The sequence below is a fragment of the Parasteatoda tepidariorum genome, chromosome 3 (assembly GCF_982258835.1).
Source record: "Parasteatoda tepidariorum strain Cologne lab strain chromosome 3, Ptep-v5.0, whole genome shotgun sequence".
Classification (NCBI taxonomy): Eukaryota; Metazoa; Arthropoda; class Arachnida; order Araneae; family Theridiidae; genus Parasteatoda; species Parasteatoda tepidariorum.
This window is the reverse complement of record NC_141757.1, coordinates 61,955,611-61,974,235: the sequence shown is the minus strand read 5'-3', so window position 1 is coordinate 61,974,235 and position 18,625 is coordinate 61,955,611. Positions and strand designations below refer to the sequence as shown.

General features: G+C 28.2%; 1 protein-coding gene across 11 annotated transcripts in view; it reads left to right on the top strand.

Annotated features, from left to right (window-relative positions):
- raskol (Ras GTPase-activating protein raskol) overlaps positions 1-18,625 on the top strand; it is a 319,700-nt gene that overhangs the window by 219,991 nt on the left and 81,084 nt on the right. For 2 of the 11 annotated variants that reach the window (XM_087159447.1, XM_087159445.1), the window contains exon 1: positions 8,842-9,390. The exons of 7 other annotated variants lie outside the window; for them this stretch is intronic. Coding sequence is in view for 2 of the 4 variants with exons in the window: in XM_087159437.1 (XP_087015563.1) it covers positions 5,050-5,239 (190 nt within the window). In the remaining 2 variants the exon portion in view is untranslated. Of the gene's footprint in view, positions 1-4,614; positions 5,240-8,841; positions 9,391-18,625 lie in introns of those variants that run through there. 2 more of the 11 variants (XM_087159437.1, XM_087159434.1) reach the window with 2 other exon arrangements.

Sequence of the window (18,625 nt, the reverse complement as noted above, 5' to 3'; positions counted from 1 at the left end):
TCAATTATTGTAGTTATACGAAGAACTTATAACAAAAGAAGAAAAAATATGTGTGAACATTACCTTCATTATAATTTTTTTTTCTTAAATTGGCTTCGCATCCTGACCAGTCAGGAGAAATTTTCTGTTGGGGAAGGGCGAAGAAGTATTACTGTGAGAAAGAATCCTTTGAAACATTTATCTGTTCAACCTTATTGACGATAAATAAATGTTGCTAAGTAGTTAACTAAAGTTTAACTAACAGCAAACATAATAATTTAAGCTGATATAGAAAATTATAAAAAGTTCGTTTTTATAGTGAAGCCCAAAAACGGTCGCAAAAATAAGTGTTTTGAACTTATCAACTAGTTGCTTTATAAAGAATATAGACGTAAGCACACTAATCACTCTTTCTAACCAGCGAGGTCGAAGCATCTGTTGATGCTTGAATAGCACTTCCACCTACGCTTTTCGAACTTGAGATTCTAGAATCAGTACCGAACACTACCTTCTTTTATTATTAAGTTTTTGGATCTTACAACCCCGCTATTATTTGGAGGTTAGGTGTTTCCCAATTCTACGGGTCAGTATTAGATGACTCATAGTTGAGTCACGGGGAGAAGAAAAAAATATTCTTTTGTTGTGGTCGAGTTTTTTTTAGGATAAAATGTATTTAATTAATTTTTCTTTTTTTTAATGTTTTGCTTACTACTACTTACAATGGCTAGTTAAAAACGCATTGGTTTCGGGTTTTGTATTGTTTTTATTTATTTTTCGTGGGCGTTGTGTCTGCGATTTGTTACAAACATCGATGTTTTCCGCATTTCGTAAAATCGTATGTAGGAATTTTTTTTATTTATGTATTTGAAAGAAGTTTTGAAATGCAGCGAGGTTTTTATTTATTTATTTGTATGTATTCAAAGAAGTTTAATAATTTACAGTGCATTTACTTTATATCTTGATCATTGTTTTTATTATGCAAGTATTTATTTTTATATAAGTACCGAGTACATTAAGATTAGTAGTCAGTAATTAGAAGTAAATTTAGATATCGACTCTTTATGTTGCAAAAATTTTCAGTTTTTCATGAATCATTAGTAATTTTACCTTTTTTTAAACTGCAACTCTTTGAAAGACACGTATTTTTTTTTTCTTCACAAAAAACAGGAAATTATTTTTACAAATTCACATAGCCTGGATTCTTGATACCAGTTCGTGACGCGGTCAACATCACAAAAGTAGTGCGCTATTTTATCAGGATCTACCACAAAATGCCTCTAATAACTATTTTCAAATAATAAAACGCTTATATATAAATTCTTTGTAATAACTACAGCCTCTATTTGAAGAAAATTTGAAAATTTCTATCTTTAATTGATTTTTTTTTCTCCTTATAATCCATGAAGTACTTGGAGTAAAACCAGGAGTTTGTCCAGACATTTTGTGAAAGGTCCGTTTTTGTAAAATTATGAAAAAATTACTCGTAATTTGTGAATATAAAATAAACATTAAGTCACATTCTTTCAACCAGGGTCCTCGTTTGTGAATTTGTGCAAATAGGGTCCGTTATTGCAAAAAAACTTTTTCGAGGAGTTTTTAAATTGTAAAGACATTCAAGATTATGCTCAACACTGTAAAATTATAATTTAAAAAATTAAATTTTTAAAAATAAACAGCAATTGCTGCTACTCAATTAGAGATACAACCTACAAATATTTGATATCTAGTCTATACTGCTAAATGCAGAATATTTATTTCGGACGAATAAAGGTTTGCATTTGTCTTTCTTCCCCTCCCCCTTCCTGGGAAGGGTTTATTCGATTAACAAAACAATAACGAAGATAAACAAATTTGTGAAGGGTCCGACTAAAAGATAAATTATTTTGTGAAGGGTCCGTTTTTATGAAAAGATATTTTGTGAAGGGTCCGTTAACAGACCCAAATTTCTTCTTAACAGACCCCTGAAAAGTGTATACTCTTTTACAAGTTCTATGTAGTTGAATGTTTTGAAATTATTAGTATTCTACAAATGATGATTATCAGCGGTTAAAAATTATCCACATTAACGTGATTTATGAGTTTGATTATTTGCATTTAAAAAGATCTATTAGGTAATAATAATATTAGGTAAAAACTTTTCTCGCTATCAGATAGACATTTTTTTTTTAATAATAAATATGCAGAGTGTTTTCTAATGATTTTTAATATCCTTTTTAAAACTGAAATTATTATAACGGCGTATAATTAAATGAAGAAAACGTTATTAACACCTGTTGAATCATGGTCAATAGTACCATAATGTGAAAATTAAACTAAAATCAGCATGTATACCTAATTAGTGGAAAGAAGCCGAAAGGGGCTATATTTTTTCCACCTATTCGTTGCAATTATTAAAAAATGGCTGGACAGAATTAGTTAATAAGCTTAAAAGTCTAGTTTTAACTGACTTTTTGCTTGCTGAGTTTTTGTTATTTATACATTTTTCAATGCTTAATATTTTTCACGTTATTTTTGTACTCTAAATTTTCCTGAATTCATTATTTTACATCCCTCCCTTATTTAAAGTGTGACTGTGGCGCGTGAATGTGGGGGTGGTCACGAGTCAAAGAATGGAACGGAAGTCGGAGAAGGGTCTGGGCCTTTCACTTCCTTTCCCTTTTGTGATATCACGCTTATAGCTCCGTTATCTCACTCTCTGCTGACCATGTCATCAATGGGTATTACAGTTCTTCTAGCTCATTTAAAGATGTATATTTTGCGACTTAATTCTTCCATGAAACTTTTTTTTTTTTAATCTCCATTGTTCTTGGAAAATTACTTTCCACTTCGATGAATTTCACCTTCAAAGTCGCCTAACTCCAGGTGAATTTTGAATGGTAAATGACTGTTCAGTTTATGAGGAAAGTTTCTGTGATAGAGGAAAGAAAAAATGATGATTAATCCAAATAAATGTTTCGTGATAAATATTATTGCTACGAATGTGTCATACCCACTTATAGAATTGTTGTTCTGCATTTATATACATTTTAAAAAAAAGTTTGGAAATAACGAGACATTTAGCAATAATATTGTCGATTTGATTAAGACTCCTTTTTAAATTGTATTTATTTTTAAATTGATAGTTCATATCTTATTTTTCTCTATAATTATCCTATCTCATCCATAAAAGACAATAACTTAAACGAATTTTTTTTCCTTCTTCTATAAACCGAAATAAATAGTGGTTGGGAAACAATATTTTTTCTTTTCTTATCTGTTTTGTAAGCAGGGATCTGTTTAGAAGAAATTTGGGTCCGTTGACGGACCCTTCACAAAATATCTTTTCATAAAAACGGACCCTTCGCAAAATATTTTAACTTAAAAACGGACCCTTCACAAAATGATTTTTCTTTTAATCGGACACTTCACAAATTTGTTTATCTTCATTATTATTTTGTTAATCGAATAAACCCTTCCCAGGGATGAAAAAAAGAAAGATGGATGTAAATGAATTAAATTTTGTCTTCGGCAAACGTTCTTCTGTTATTCGTCCGAAATGAATGTTCTGCGTTCAGCAGTATAGTCAAAATATCAAATATTTGTATGTTGCATCTCTAAATTAGAAGCAGCAATTACTGTTTATGTTTGAAAAAAAAAATTTTTTTTTCCATTCTAATTTTACAGTGTTAAACATAATCTTGTATCTATTTACAATTTAAGAACTCCTTGAAAAAGTTTTTTGCAATAACAGGACCCTATTTACACGAATTCATGAAAGCAGGACCCTGGTTGAAAGAATGTGACTTAGCGTTTATTTTATATTCACAAATTACGAATAATTTTTTCACAATTTTACAAAAACAAGACCTTTCACAAAATGTCTGGACAGACCCCTGGTAATGCATTGATAAAATAAATCCTAATTGTATAGCTTTTGTTTATTTTTTAAAGTAACAGGGGTAAAATTTTTTCTTAAATCGGATTATAGTAATTAGATTTAACTCTGTAATCTGTTAATATAGAACCCAATTTTTTGTTTAAAATATATTTTCTGATGAATGTAAATAAAAATATTGATCACGAAATAAAAAGTTATTTTTGTTATTGGCAAAGTAGATCTTGAATATACGCGGAAAGATTCTACAAAAGTAGATTGAAATCTGTTTTTAAGTGTACACATAAATTTGCTCTTAAATCAATGTCCAGCACGAGAAATTTTAATTTCCTCGGTTATAAAAGTTTGAAACAAGTTTGAAATTTAAAAAAAACAGAATCGGATTATGAAAATCAGATTCAACTCTGTAGTGTGTCAAATAAAACCCTATTTTTTATTAAAAAATTATTTTGGAAAAATATTTTTGTAAATAAAAATACTGACCTACGAAATAAAATGTTAATTTTGCTATTAACAACAGACTGGCAAAGTAGATCTTGGATTCGCTTTGGAATGAACGCGAAAAAATAACACAAAAGTAGATTAGACTCTCTTTTTAAGTGTGCACATAATTTACTCTTAGATCAATGTCCGGGAAGAGAAATTTTCATTTCCTCGGTAATGAAAAATTCGATTGTGATGTGTTTTCTAAAGGAAATATAGTAGGCTCAACACAGGAAGCGACAAATACATGTGGTCGGATATGTCAAAAAGTATGCGTCAACACAGCCGAAGTTTTTGGGTGTCGTCTTTCAGATCCAACATTTTCTTATGAAATGGACGCCTACCTTTGGGGGCGATGCAGTTTTTTTCTGTTTGTTTACTGACTTCTCCGTGGGCTGCTAATGCGAATCTGGCTTTGCGAAGTTCTTCGTTTAAGTGCCAAGCTCAAGTAATCGAGATGAGTTTAGTTGAAAATACTAACAAATCAGTCCCGGGTTGAAGTGTTTTTAGACATTTTATGACCTTTGAATCCTCATTAGAAACTGTAGTTTGTTGACTTGTGTTTTGTTTTGGAATTGTGTAGTGTTAGCGAAATTTGAGCTCATCAGGTGATAGCGTAATTACTGTTGGCTTGAAACATTAAAAAGTTTATGGATTACTTCTATTTGTTTTGAAAGCAGTCTTCTAGCTATGTTCACCTTGTATATCTGGCGATGAACGGACTGCAATTTATTGTAATTTCGAGTGTAGACATGGCTTCCTTGCCTACCAGATACCAACATTCTTCGAGTGCGCATTATTTGCATCCAAACTATTGCCCACAAGTACGATATAGGCGAGGTCGTACTTGGGATTTCAAACGCAGGTGTAGTGGCTGGACGTGGAACTCGCCGTCTGGTCTTCGTAAGTTTGCATTCTATATAAATGGTGTCTTTAAATATGTATTTTTAACTGCTTCGATCTAAAATCCGACTTGTCTTAGTATGTAGAATTGGGTGCCCCTTGAATTGACGACAAATTTCGTTCAATTTTGTTGAAACCCACGTTTATGATATTACAATTTTGCTCGATAAATTGACATCAATATTAAATGCTTTGATTGTTTTATAAAAAAGGTTTGTAAAAAGAAAATCTAGTACTTTTTGATGCCGATGAATAGCATCAGAAAAGTAGCCAAAAATAAGAAAGGCACCCAATCGTATATTTTACCCAAACTTGCTTTTTTTTCTTTTCTTTTTCTTTTTAAAAAGTGGCAGTTCAAACTCTTTAAAAAAATATTTACTATTTAACCATAATATCGTACGTACGTTTAACTATAACGTACGTTTAACTATAATTCTAGAGATGAAACTGGTGTTCCAATTTTTTCTAATCCGCTGTTCTTTGTTGAAACAAGTGTTTTTCGCCAAACCTCTTTTAAAATGTACACTAAATTGCTTAAAAAAATCATTTTTTAAAAATATTTGTATTTTCAATTTTATTTATAAATAAATTAAAAATATATGTTAGTAAAAAGGAGCCTTTTACTGTATGTAACTTATTAATTCATGAATAACAAATGTTTATGACTTAATTTTAATATTTATCAAAGTTAATAAACTTTAAGAGTTAATCTTGTTTCCCACCAATTACTGAAACAATGTTTTAAAAAATACTTTAAAGATTAACTACTATATTTCTTTAATCACTGCTGATTTTAATCAGATAAAATTCTTTTAAAAAGGGATTAAGAAATCGATTTTCGCTCCTGTTTTCCTACTGATAAAGAAATAATCTCTTGTTTTCGCTTTATGATTTTGTAGGTTTTATTTCCTTTTTTTTTCTTCTACTGCTCTATGACCCACTAGACCTCATTAAATATAAGTTTTAAAAAACTTTTCGGGTATCGTGTTCTGATTCGTGAAGTACCAGAGATTTAGTTAAAAATTTTAACAGAAGTAAAAAATATTTTTCTTCAATCGTATATGCCGATGTCTAAAATTTGCCTGAATGTAGCGCACAGACAATAATTCTACCATTGAAAAATATCATTTTGAAATAAAAGTATTAAAAAAATTTTTGTTCAAGGATTTTGAATGGGGATAGTCAGGGCTTAATATCTAGGGAAAAAAAGGGTGGGAACCCTAATACATAACTAAGCCTAGATCTATGGTATACCTTATTTATAAAAAAAACTAAGTATGAATGTAGTGTTCTCCCTAAGCGTTTTTAGAAAGACGGCCCGCCCTTTGATGCGCCCTCTTTGCCGTATCCTATCTAAAAAAACTGCCTTTTTATTCATATTCCGTTAAAAAATATAATTTACTGTTTTAATTATAATTACACACTGGTAAAATTAGCTGTCTATATAGGTTTAATTCTGATTACTATTATAAATATTTATTTTGTCTGGATTATTCTCAACTGGTAAAATTTTTATAAAGTTTCTCTTTTTTCAGGGTATATTAATCAATTTTTCCAGTGATATTGAATTTTAAAATTATTTTTTTAAATACCCCCTTTTTTTTAAAAGACATTTTTAAGTGTCTATTTTCGTATAATTTTTAGTTTAAATTATATTTAAAAAAAACTTTCAAGTTGTTTGTCAATAATCATTTCTTCTTTTAGTTTATTTTTTTGAAAAAAATTTGTGCACAGTGATTGTCTCTTAACATGCCTGTAATTATATTTTATAAACTGCAAAATTTTCTCTTATTTTGATAATGAGTGATAATTATTTTTTGAAATACAGGCAAAAAATAGTATAAGAGGACAATTTAAAAGTTGTTGGTGATCAAATTCAGTTACTACATATTATTACACATTTTGATAAATTTTTTCGGTAGAAGTTAATTTCCTTTCAAAACTTAAAGTGTCCTTTTCTGTGAGAAAGTGCCTTGCCCCTTTTTATTCCTTGGGAGAACTTTTGTGAATATATATATTTTTAATTTTAAATATAACACATATTCTGAAATTCCGGCATAATCAATACTTTTAAAAGAAATTTTTAGCATATTAAATGCTGAATCATAACCCTGATGACTTTATATAATTTAACTCATTAACAATTAGACATACTTCAAACTATGCAACGATAAACGTGAGATAATTAACCAATAATTTTCTCTCTAGAAAACAGAAGTTTAGTTTAAATTTTTCAAAATTTGTTAAGAAGAAAGGTTTTTAACCTAACATGTAAAAGCATCTATGTTAGTATTCATCAGAACATGTAAACATTCACTTAAAAAATGGGAGAGGGATTGTGCCCACATTCAAACGCCCTGGAAATATTATTAATGAATATTGTTATTTTGGGGGTAGCCACAGTTGTAAAATAGTATTCCACAAGAGTTCGTTTATATCTTAATATATTTTCCGCTACTGTGACGATTGTTTGTTTTTATATATATTTTTTTAATATAAAGGATCTATTAAAAAAAATTCACGACTTTGTTTTATTAGTTTGTTATACCTGTGATTATTTTTTAGACTGTTTACTTATAGTAATTTTAAAAGCATATTATTACCTCTTCGGTTCTCAATGTCAATCTTAAAAATAAGTTTTTTAATTGCCTGTGAAAAAGAGATGAAGAGTACGCAAATTTTTATAATTTAATATATTGTGGTCCCAAATAGTGATTCAGAACCAGTATCTTTCACTTTTTCTATTACTTTTAATTTTTTAAAGCGCTAATAATTTTTTTTTTCGTTGATTAATTTGGAGGTAAGCAAAAATATTTCAGCACTAAATTTAAAAAAATAATTCTAATTAGTTTGCATAATATGTAGTTAAATTTATATGTATTTTAATGTAATTTTTATATATATTATTTATATGTGTTTTAATATTAGTTTGTATTTAATTCATGTAATTTAATTTTATCTGCTTGTAAAACAAAATTTAAATCTAATAGTAACTAAATCTATGTTCGATAAAACTTATAAGTGTATGTTACCTTTTAAATTATTCTTGTATTTGCATAAAATCATTAGTTATGTCTGTAGGAATTCTAGCATAAAAAGTAACCGTTGCATCGTAAATGCTGTAAGCGCAAAATTTTATTTTGTGCTTATTTTATATTAGTAAAACATGATTTTTTGAATTTAATTTGTGATCAAAGTGTGTCAAAGTAATGTTTTTATTTATTCCCCCCCCCCCCCCCTTCATTGCGATAATTTGCACTAACACATTTGCACGCATGTTGAAGTTTTTCTTCATTTTTAAATTGTGTTTTTTAGCTGTTTTTGTGATTTTTTTTTTAATATATATAATATTAGTTAATATTTCACAATTAAATTTAATTTTATTAAAAAAGAAAATAATATATAGTTTTATTATTCATATTCCTAAAATGTTAATGAAATTTTTAATTGAAAAATTTATTAATATTTCAACTATTTTTGCATAATTTAAGTATTTTAATTTTTTTAAATATTTATTTACTAAAACACAGAAATATTATCTTCTGAAATGAAAAGTGTTTCGTCTGTTGTCTACAAGATGGCGCCATATCATTTAACGAATCAATGGCCTTTTCCCCGGTTACGTCGTCGGTTATTTTCCACCCAATTTCTGTCATCATTTCATGTTGTGGTTTTTTCCTAAGCTGATTATTGCAATCTTTAGCTCGTTGAAATTTTATTTACATTTTAATGTGGAGTTCTCCTCTACAATGCAAACTTTTTGGCTTAACTTGCATTATCTAAATTTCATATTTATTTCGGACTCTGTGATTGGCGGGAATATCTCTTTGGACCCGTCAGGTACCCCTTAGGGGAGGTACCCCAAATACGGGTGCACTTTAGACCATTCCCAGAGACTTTTTAACACCGACCTGAATACCCACAGCTTTCGGCTATAAGTGACAGGGAAAACTCTCTTTGATAATGACCTTTGTTTATAATTGCTTGCAATATCGTCTGCTGTATTTGTTAGTGTCTTATTGCTTTATTTAGAAGAGTGTGAAAAAAAACGGAACACATGTGTTTATGTTTGGTGCGAAGTTGGTTTTTATTTTTCTGGATTACGTATCGCTGAACTTTGAAACTGCACTCATGGTCTTTTATTTATATTGGTAAGTTTTATTGGAATACTTCTTTAACTTATTTCTTTTTTATGTTTTAGTTCTACTTTCTCTCTTTATTCGGAAAGAATAATTAAGCTTCAATAAATTTCTATATAGTTGAAATACTTATCTAGCTTTTATTTGCAGCATATTTTTTAATTAATTCTGAGCTAAAAAGCATTCTTGTTTTAAAATTTATCTATTCGAATTATTCGGTTTTATGAACTATTATAATAGTTAAAATTTGACTAATGTAGTGCGAGCTAAATTCTTTTATTTCATCATACACATTTCTTTTATAAATATATGTGCGTATAATAACGGATTTAATCATGAAAAAACTTGGGACATTTTATTTATGTCGTCAAATTTATTAATTATTTTCAGCGAAAAATTTATGTATGGAAAATATAGAATTTAAATTTATCTCAACGTTTTTGTATTTGGATATCTTAGATAAATTGTCACTGTGTTATTATTAGGAAAGTGTTAAGGCTAAATTCAACATAGACTTAAGTTTAATAATTTGTTTGTATTATATTTGTTTATAGTGATCTAATTATGTATAATTAATTATGTATGCAATAATCATTATCATTTAAATTTTATTACAAACAAATTAGTAAAATACGATTAGACGCAAATACTGTTTTTACCTTTATAAAAATACGGATGGATATAATATAAGTGAACTTTCTTAATTCCATTTTGTTCTTACACTGCATTTAAATTCTTTTTGCAGTTGTACTATTGCAGTTGTCACATTTTAAGTTAGAAGTTATATAGGAGTAAAGAATTTCGATAATTTTTACTTTTTATAAAATCGTTTGCTCGAGAAATATATTGCTTTAATGCTCTAAATTTTTAAATATATTGTTCCAATAGAGCCTATGCACAAAGATATTAATAGAGGTATAAATTCTGTTTAACTAATAATAATTATAAGTCAAAAATTATTAGGTAATAAGAAAAAATTGTTAGTAAAAAAAAAAAAACTTAATTGGAAGTTTTTGTATTTGGAATTTATTTTTAGTGCTCTATTTCTTTAGTAAACACCTAAATGTTTACCGTTCTATAATTTTATTTTCATATAAACTTATGCATGTTCTCCATAATGACAATCGAGAATTGGATATTGCTGTAAGTTCATTTTAACAAATTTTTGAATAATTCTAGTAAACAATCGTGCTCTATTTGTTCTTTAGAGAAATCATTTTCCGGCGTGTGTTCACCTGAGAACACCTGGCTGGCGGCATCCTGTGCGCCCAAGCTTTGTAATATTGGAAGTTTACCCCCAGGGACAGATGGTCCACAGCAGCTGCTGTCTCGATGCGCGTGGCATGTGACGCGTGCCAAGCCCTCATTCCCCACCTTACCTTTGCCCCAACAATTGCATCGTCAATTTCTTTTATGCCCCGAATCCATAAGCATATAATAAAGTTTTGTTCTAACCATTTATTATGCCATCTTGAAGTTGAAAAATTGGGTACTTGCATTTCCGCTTAAAAAAAAATTAAAAATCCTGCTTTTGTGAAGCAAGAATGGCTATTGTTTCAAGGTTTATGTTGATCTGTTTTTATCTCCAATGGATATGTTCAGTTATATTTCGCTTTATTAACTTTCTATAACTTTGGGATTTTAAAGAAAGGTAGAATTATTACTACACCTTTTTCTCTTAGAAGTGAAACTGCCTTAAAGCTTAACTTATAGGTCTAACTCGTAATGTGCTTTCTATTGAATGTTGAAATAATGAAATTTTTTTTTTATATATATAAAGACAGCTTATACAGATTTAAATGTACAACTTTATATGAACAATGTTCATTAAAAAAAACATTTTTTTAACATAAAGATTGCTTATACAGATTTAAATGTACAACTTTAAATGAACAATATTTATTAAAAAAAAAAAAAGTCATCGTTTCTTTAAAAAAATAATCAAATTTAGGGGAAGAACATTTATTTTGAAAAGGAGGAAAGTTTCAAAGAATTTTCTTATATTGGAAAGGCAAACTCAAAATTGCTTAAAAATATTTAAACAACCCTTACATTTCATTTTTTTTTCTTTTAAAAAAAGTAGGGATTTAAACGAACGTTAAATCATTTTTATTCTCTTGCAATTTATTTGTCAGCATTTTTTTAATTTTTTCTAATGGACTGTCATGGGGTAAATTCATTTCAGAACTAATTAGCGTTTCTTTTAAGATGTAATCACCTGAATAAGGTCTGAGCTTCGTATTCCTAAATTTAACATTAAACAAATCAATATTTGTCCATGATTTCTTATATAACGTGAAATTAAGTAACCGAAATTAATACTGGTTTGTATCATTTGAATGTTTCTTAAACATTTAAAAGAAATAATGGTATTTTTTTTATTGATATATTTTATTTATTTACTTTTATTTATTTTGCCAAGAGAGGGAGAAAAGAGTTTCTAAAGTTAACAACAATGTGCACTGAACGGCTCTTTTTTTTTTTTTTTAAAAAAAAAATTCTCTCTTATAAATTAGAATTTTTTTTTTTTTAAATTGTGAAGGAATTTCGATCTATTTAATTTATTTTTAGTTAGTTTCCTGAGATGAAGGTAAAATCCGAACAACAAATTGAATTTTCGCTTTGAAGATATTTTTTCTTGCAATTGTAATTAAATTCTACCTGCAAAAATAAAAATATTTTTCTCCTTGGGACTTTGTTTTTAATGTTTTCCCTATTTAAAAACGAGATAATTTTCTTGGGTAAGATAACGCATCATCGCATTTGTATTCATGGTCGTAAGTGAAATCATTTCCCTGTAATTGTTCAATTAACTAGAATTTCTTTCTTTTTAAATGATAAATTGAGATCCCAGTTAATACTTAAACAGCTTATACCTTTTTTCAACAGATTCGTATTTTTGACCCCCAAAATAAGGGCAATCTGGGAAATATGGTCCCCATATTTTGGTCAGGAGAGTGATGCAAAGTTTGGACACCTTATTTTTAATTTTACTTTGCACGTATTTCGACATATCTCGTGAACTTTTTAAGCGAATTTAAAAAAAAATTGCACACAGTTATAAAATTTGTTTATCCAAAGATAATTCCATGCAAAAAAGTAAATTTTCGTAAATGTTTCTAATTTTTATTATATTATATAATAGTAGTCGAAGAGATTTTGAATCGTAAGATATAAAATTTTTTAAGTTATTTTAAAGTTATGTAATTTTACATGGCAAAATAAAAAAATGGACGAAATCGGTTGAATAGTTCTTGAGAAATCGAATTTTAGATATGCGACTTCTTTAAAATTCGATTTCCCAGGAACTATTCGGCCGATTTATCTCAAATTTTGTATTTTGTCACGTAAAATTACATATTTTGAAATTACATAACAAATTGTATTCTTTACAATACAAAGTTGTTGTTTTTACTGTTTAAAAAAATAATAAATTACTAACATTTATTTTTTACCTGGAATTAATTATCTTTGGATAAACGATTTTTATAATTTTGTGCAAAATGTTTTCGATCCACTTAAAAAGCTCACGAGGTATGACAAAATACGTAAAAAGTAAAATTAACATTATGGGGACCATATTTCCCAGATTGCTGCTAGCCTCTATATTTTGGGTGTCAGAAATCCGAATCCGTTTTAAAAAAAGGTATGTTTATTCAGGGAAAGTACGTTTTTGTGTCTGATTTCGTAACTTAAAATATCTGCAGTAATTAATTAGTATATTTGAGATTACTCTCTCGAATCCTTAAGATCGAATCCTAAAACGTGAAGATCCGATCATTAGATCAAAAGTTATTCAGGGTGGTCCGTTTTTTTTCTCACACTGTACAATAGGTATTTATTTAAAAGAAGCTAAGTATATTTTAGTTCTCTAATTTAATATCGTTGTGTGCAACGAGTTTAAGCGGAAATTTGCTTACAATTAAATTACTTAAGACTTCGTATAGTACCAAAACCAGTGTCTGCCTTTTTTTTAAACTTTTTTAAATGTTTGTATGTCTTGTTGTTCTTAATGTTATAATGCAATGCCGTTAACTCTAATTTTTTTTACTCTTTTATTTTATTTTTAATTTTTTTTTTACAATTGCAAACGTTTTCTTATCTCTAAGGTTCATCTAAATAAAGCATTTGAGCGTTTGCATGTAATAAAATTCGTTGATATTTATTAGGAGGCTTATTTAGAATCCTAACGTGTATTATACATTTGGGTATCATTATTATTAATGATAAAGCAGAAATATGAATGATGAAATATTCAATTTATCACTTCCTTTTTCGAACCAATATTCGCATAATTTATATCCTTGAAAAATAATGAATCTAGGTAATCGTTTTGTTGGATTAATCTTTTTAAGCTGTTTGTGTTTAAACACTGCAATTGCAACACACACATATCTTCAACGATTGATTTGCTCTGACCGTCGAAAGATCAAATAAATTAATCATTTTTACCAAGACTTTGTTTATAAATTATCTGCCTCTTTTTCTTTTCTGCTCATAATTTTCTTGTTGTTGAAAATATTCCTTTAAATAAAGTATTTTTTTTTATGGTAGTTATAAATTTCGTGTGTTATAATTTTTTAAAAAAAAATGATACCGTTTATTTATTTATTTATTTTTTTTTTACAAAAATGCAAAGTATGTGCTTTGAAGAAAAAAAAATTCTAAGCTTCCTTTTTCCTGTTTTTCTGAGTTAACTTCCGTATTTTAAGATTTTTTTTTTCTCCATAACTTCCTTAGTATTTTTACTTAATATTTTTAGTTCCCGTCTACAATTTTTTATCAAATGATTTTTATTAAAAAGTAAAGTTCTCTAAGCAATGTTCTTGAAGGTATGAAAAGTAAGAAACATTCTATATATAAGAACAAAAATATTAATGTTAGATATCGATATTAAATCCTTTTAAAATGACCTTTAGTTAAAAAAAAAATTTTTTATTCAGCACTTTTCAGTATATGTGTGTGTATATTATACCTTACCAGGGGTCTGTTTAGAAGAAATTTGGGTCCGTTAACGGACCCTTCACAAAATATCTTTTCATAAAAACGGACCCTTCACAAAATATTTTAACTTAAAAACGGACCCTTCACAAAATATTTTAACTAAAAAACAGACCCTTCACAAAATGATTTTTCTTTTAATCGGACCCTTGACAAATTTGTTTATCTTCATTATTATTTTGTTAATCGAATAAACCCTTTCCAGGGCTGAAAACAAGAAAGATGGATGTAAACGAATTAAGTTTTAGTCTTCGGCAGACGATTCTTCCATTATTCGTCCGAAATTAATATTCTGAGTTCAGCAGTATAGGCTAAATTCCAAATATTTGTATATTGCATCTCTAGTTTAGAAGCAGCAATTGTTGTTTATTTTTTAAAATTATTTTTTTTTAATTATAATTTTACTGTGTTGAACATAATCTTGTATATCTTTACAATTCAAAAACTCCTTGAAAAAGCTTTTTTTTGCAATAACGGACCCTATTTGCACAAATTCATAAAAGCGGACCCTGGTTGAAAGAATGTGAGTAATTTTTTCACAATTTCACGAAAAACGGACCTTTCACAAAATGTCTGGACAGACCCCTGCTTACATATTTGAATTTCGTTAAAGCACAATTTAATTGTTCTCTTTGCTAATGGAATTTTTTTTATCTGCCTTGTTCTAGTTAAAAAGGAAATATTATGTTCTTAAAAGGCATCAAGAATAATAAATATTTATTTTACAAGCTGCTGCATGCTCAGGGTTTCAGTGGCCCCGAATGATTCAATACATTTTGCTGCATTTGCTATAACAGGTTTAAATTAGGAATCTTAAAAGTTAACATAGTAGAAATTATAAATGTTATGCGCACAATATAATTTAAATTATAATCCCAAGCGTTTAGTATTAAATTAAGATTATAAATTATATTTGCACATGTAACAATATGCTATAAAAACTTGTAAGTATGAAAGATATAAAAGCAAAATTACAACTATAATTACATTGTATTGTAATATAAAAATTTATATATTCATCACAAAATGTGCCAATTTTAAATTTAAGGCAAGTAAACTCTTGATTTAAATTGTTTTTTAACAGGCCTGGGAGGTGGTCCTGTTAGTTATGGTAACTTGCCTTACGTTTTTAAACGTATTTATTTGGAAAACGGTGGCCCAGAGGGTGGCTTTTAGATTAAAAATTTAAGTGTGTTTTATCAAACCGTGTTAGTCGTATGTTGCAGGATGCTCTTGTGTTGTATCCATGACTCAGCTGCGGTTTTAGGAGCACTTCGTAGTGCTTTTGGAATTTTCCTTAATGATGCAGCTTGAAGAATAATTGAAAACATCGCGATGGGGAGTATTCCGGGAATCGAATCGATCTCAGTGGAATATTATCAACGACTAGCATGACATCAGAACATGAACCCTTCAAGTTAAAGTAGAGCCTTTTTGAAAAGAACGAATGCGGTCGCGAAGAAAGATTTAAATTCAAATGCAATTCTTTAACTTCCTGGTTACCAATCGTAAACATTTTTATGACTTGTAGATAACCTCTGATTCGAATGTTCCGTATCGATTTATGTAGTTGTTAAATTTTGTCTTTTAAAGTGAATTGGGTTAAAGTTTCTTTTTTACTGTCATTTGCACGAAATCGACTATGTCAAACCTGATTATAACTTGAAATTGTATCATTCATCTTGATAGGTTTTTGTTCTTATTGTAATGCATATTATTTTCTAAATTAGTAGTTTTGGTATAACGCTTAAAAATCGTTATCGATTGAATACATTTATGTTAGTATATTTTGGTAATAAATTTTTCATGTATTATTGTAGTTATGTGTGAATATTTGGATTGTACTTGCGAATTGCATCTAAGTTAATTTCATTTGAATGTATAATATCAGTTTCAACTAATTTCATTCTTGCTTTTTCCCATTTTTCATCTAAGCCAGTGTTTCCCAAATTTATGACTTTTGTGTACCCTTTCTAAATTTTTCGTAACGCTGTGTACCACTAATAAAAAAAATGAACGTATTTTTTACTATAAAAAATTGCAACTAGGTTAAAAATCACAACTAGCTGTTGATACTACTATTTATTAACTGTTAACTCTGCAAAAAAATAGCCAATAGAAAAATACGTAATCATAAATTTTCATGGCTAGCTTTATTTTTAAGTAAAAAATTTTGAACTGTTTGTTGCAAGATATTTCGCATAAGAACGCATACCCCCGCTAAACTGTTCCCTTACCCCTGGGGGTACGCGTAACACACTTTGGGAAACCTTGATGATTTACACTTGCCGCTTTATTAAATTATAAAGCTAAGTAATGCCTTTTCTGTTTATTACCAGATACCAGTGCCTGTTTTTATATTATTTAAATTCAACACTCTTTTACTTCCTGTACAATATAGTGATAGGTAGCATCAGAATGATGTAACATTACAAGTTCAAAATAATCATATGTGCACTGTTTGTTAACACGAGATTTGTTAACTAATCTCACTTCATTGAATGCACTGTTACATACTGTTATCTTTTTTGTTTATTTTCTTATTAAATAAGGGAGGAAAAACTTCATTTTATTTTGACAATTAATTCTTCATTTATTAACAACCTTTTTCATCCTAAGAAATTATATTTCGATAAAACTTATATGGATTTAATTTTCTTGAGCTCAATTTAATATTGTTTTATTTGTTATTAAATTTCAATTGAATTATTGTCAAAAAATTTTTCTTCCTTCTCCGCTTACATTTTATTTTCAACCGAAGTAACTGAAGTTAGTTTAAACTATTTATAAAAGTTAATTTTCCTTTCTTGTATTCGGAGTGATCGATATAAAATCTCTTTCTGCAGTTTTAACTTCTGCAGAGAAATTTATAAAATGTTAACAATGGGAAAAGAAAACTACCTTCCAGTAGAGAAGCAATCCGAATTCGATTTTCTCGATACCATTCCTATGACGTAATGCATTTACCCTACTGTTCTTTCCGAAATTCAAGTTTTTTCCCTTTTTTATTTTTTTATTTTCTTCCATTCCCTTTCCCGCATCCATCGATTACTACTACTTCAAACTTTTCTTCCGTTTCTTTGTTAGAGAGAGGCATTGAAGCATTTAATAATTCGTGGAATGTAGACTTGGAAAACATTTTATGTAAAAATATTTTTCTCTGATGATATTCTACTTGGAAAAGCTTGATTTCGAAATTTAAGCCTGTATTTAATCTTGCGCCTAGAATACGAATTAAGTTACATTGGCCATGTCGATAAAACATTTCTCACCGAAGTCTCGAGTTTCTGTAAATTTGAGAGAGTTTATAAATCTATTGAGAGAGTAAGTAAAATAGAAATATTTCACTATTATGCGTAGACTATTGAGTTGAAGTTTTCTTTTTATTATGAAATAAAGCTACCAGTAACAACGCTTTAATGTTACTTCGATTTTTTCCAATGCGTAAGCAGTTGCGTTTAATCTGAAGTGCGTTTGAAGTGTCACTATAATTACTTATTATTGTTACTATTATTTTTATTACTATATTATTAATACAATTATTATTGCCCTTTCAAAGTTATTAGTGTTATTAGCTAGCGCTTTTATGGACAGGCCCATAGAATTTTTTGTGTTCGAAAACTATAATTTTCCAAGTGCTATAATTTATTATAAGTTGAGCGTCGAAATAATTGAAAAAATTTGTTGTTCAACATGGATGAAAATCGGATTTGATATTACAAATTTTTCGATGCAAATTAAAAGTCAAGATTTATTATTATTATTATTTTATTTTTTTTTAGTAAAGGAGTAAACCAGGTTTTTTTTTTTTTTTTTTTTTTTTACTTAAAGAGTAAAACTGTTTTCTGTTTAGTGTTGCCGTTGGTTACCATAAAAAAGTGTGTACCATATATATATATATATATATATATATATATATATATATATATATATATATATATATATATATATATATATATATATATATACATGGAAGCAATATTTTTCGGGACAAGACTGGTTTAAAAATAGTGTCATGCAATTTCATAAAGAAAATAATGTTAATTCTTAGTCTAATTGTTAATCACTCGTCAACTCGTTTCGTTAAAATGAACAGGTAAATTCCAGTTTCTTCAAGTTATATTTAAAATTCCTCGATTCTAAAATAAATAAAAAGCTTAATTATGCAGTAATATCCTGATTTTTTTTTTTTTTTTAATTTTTATTACTCTTTTTCTATTTATACCATAATGATTAGCATTCTCTT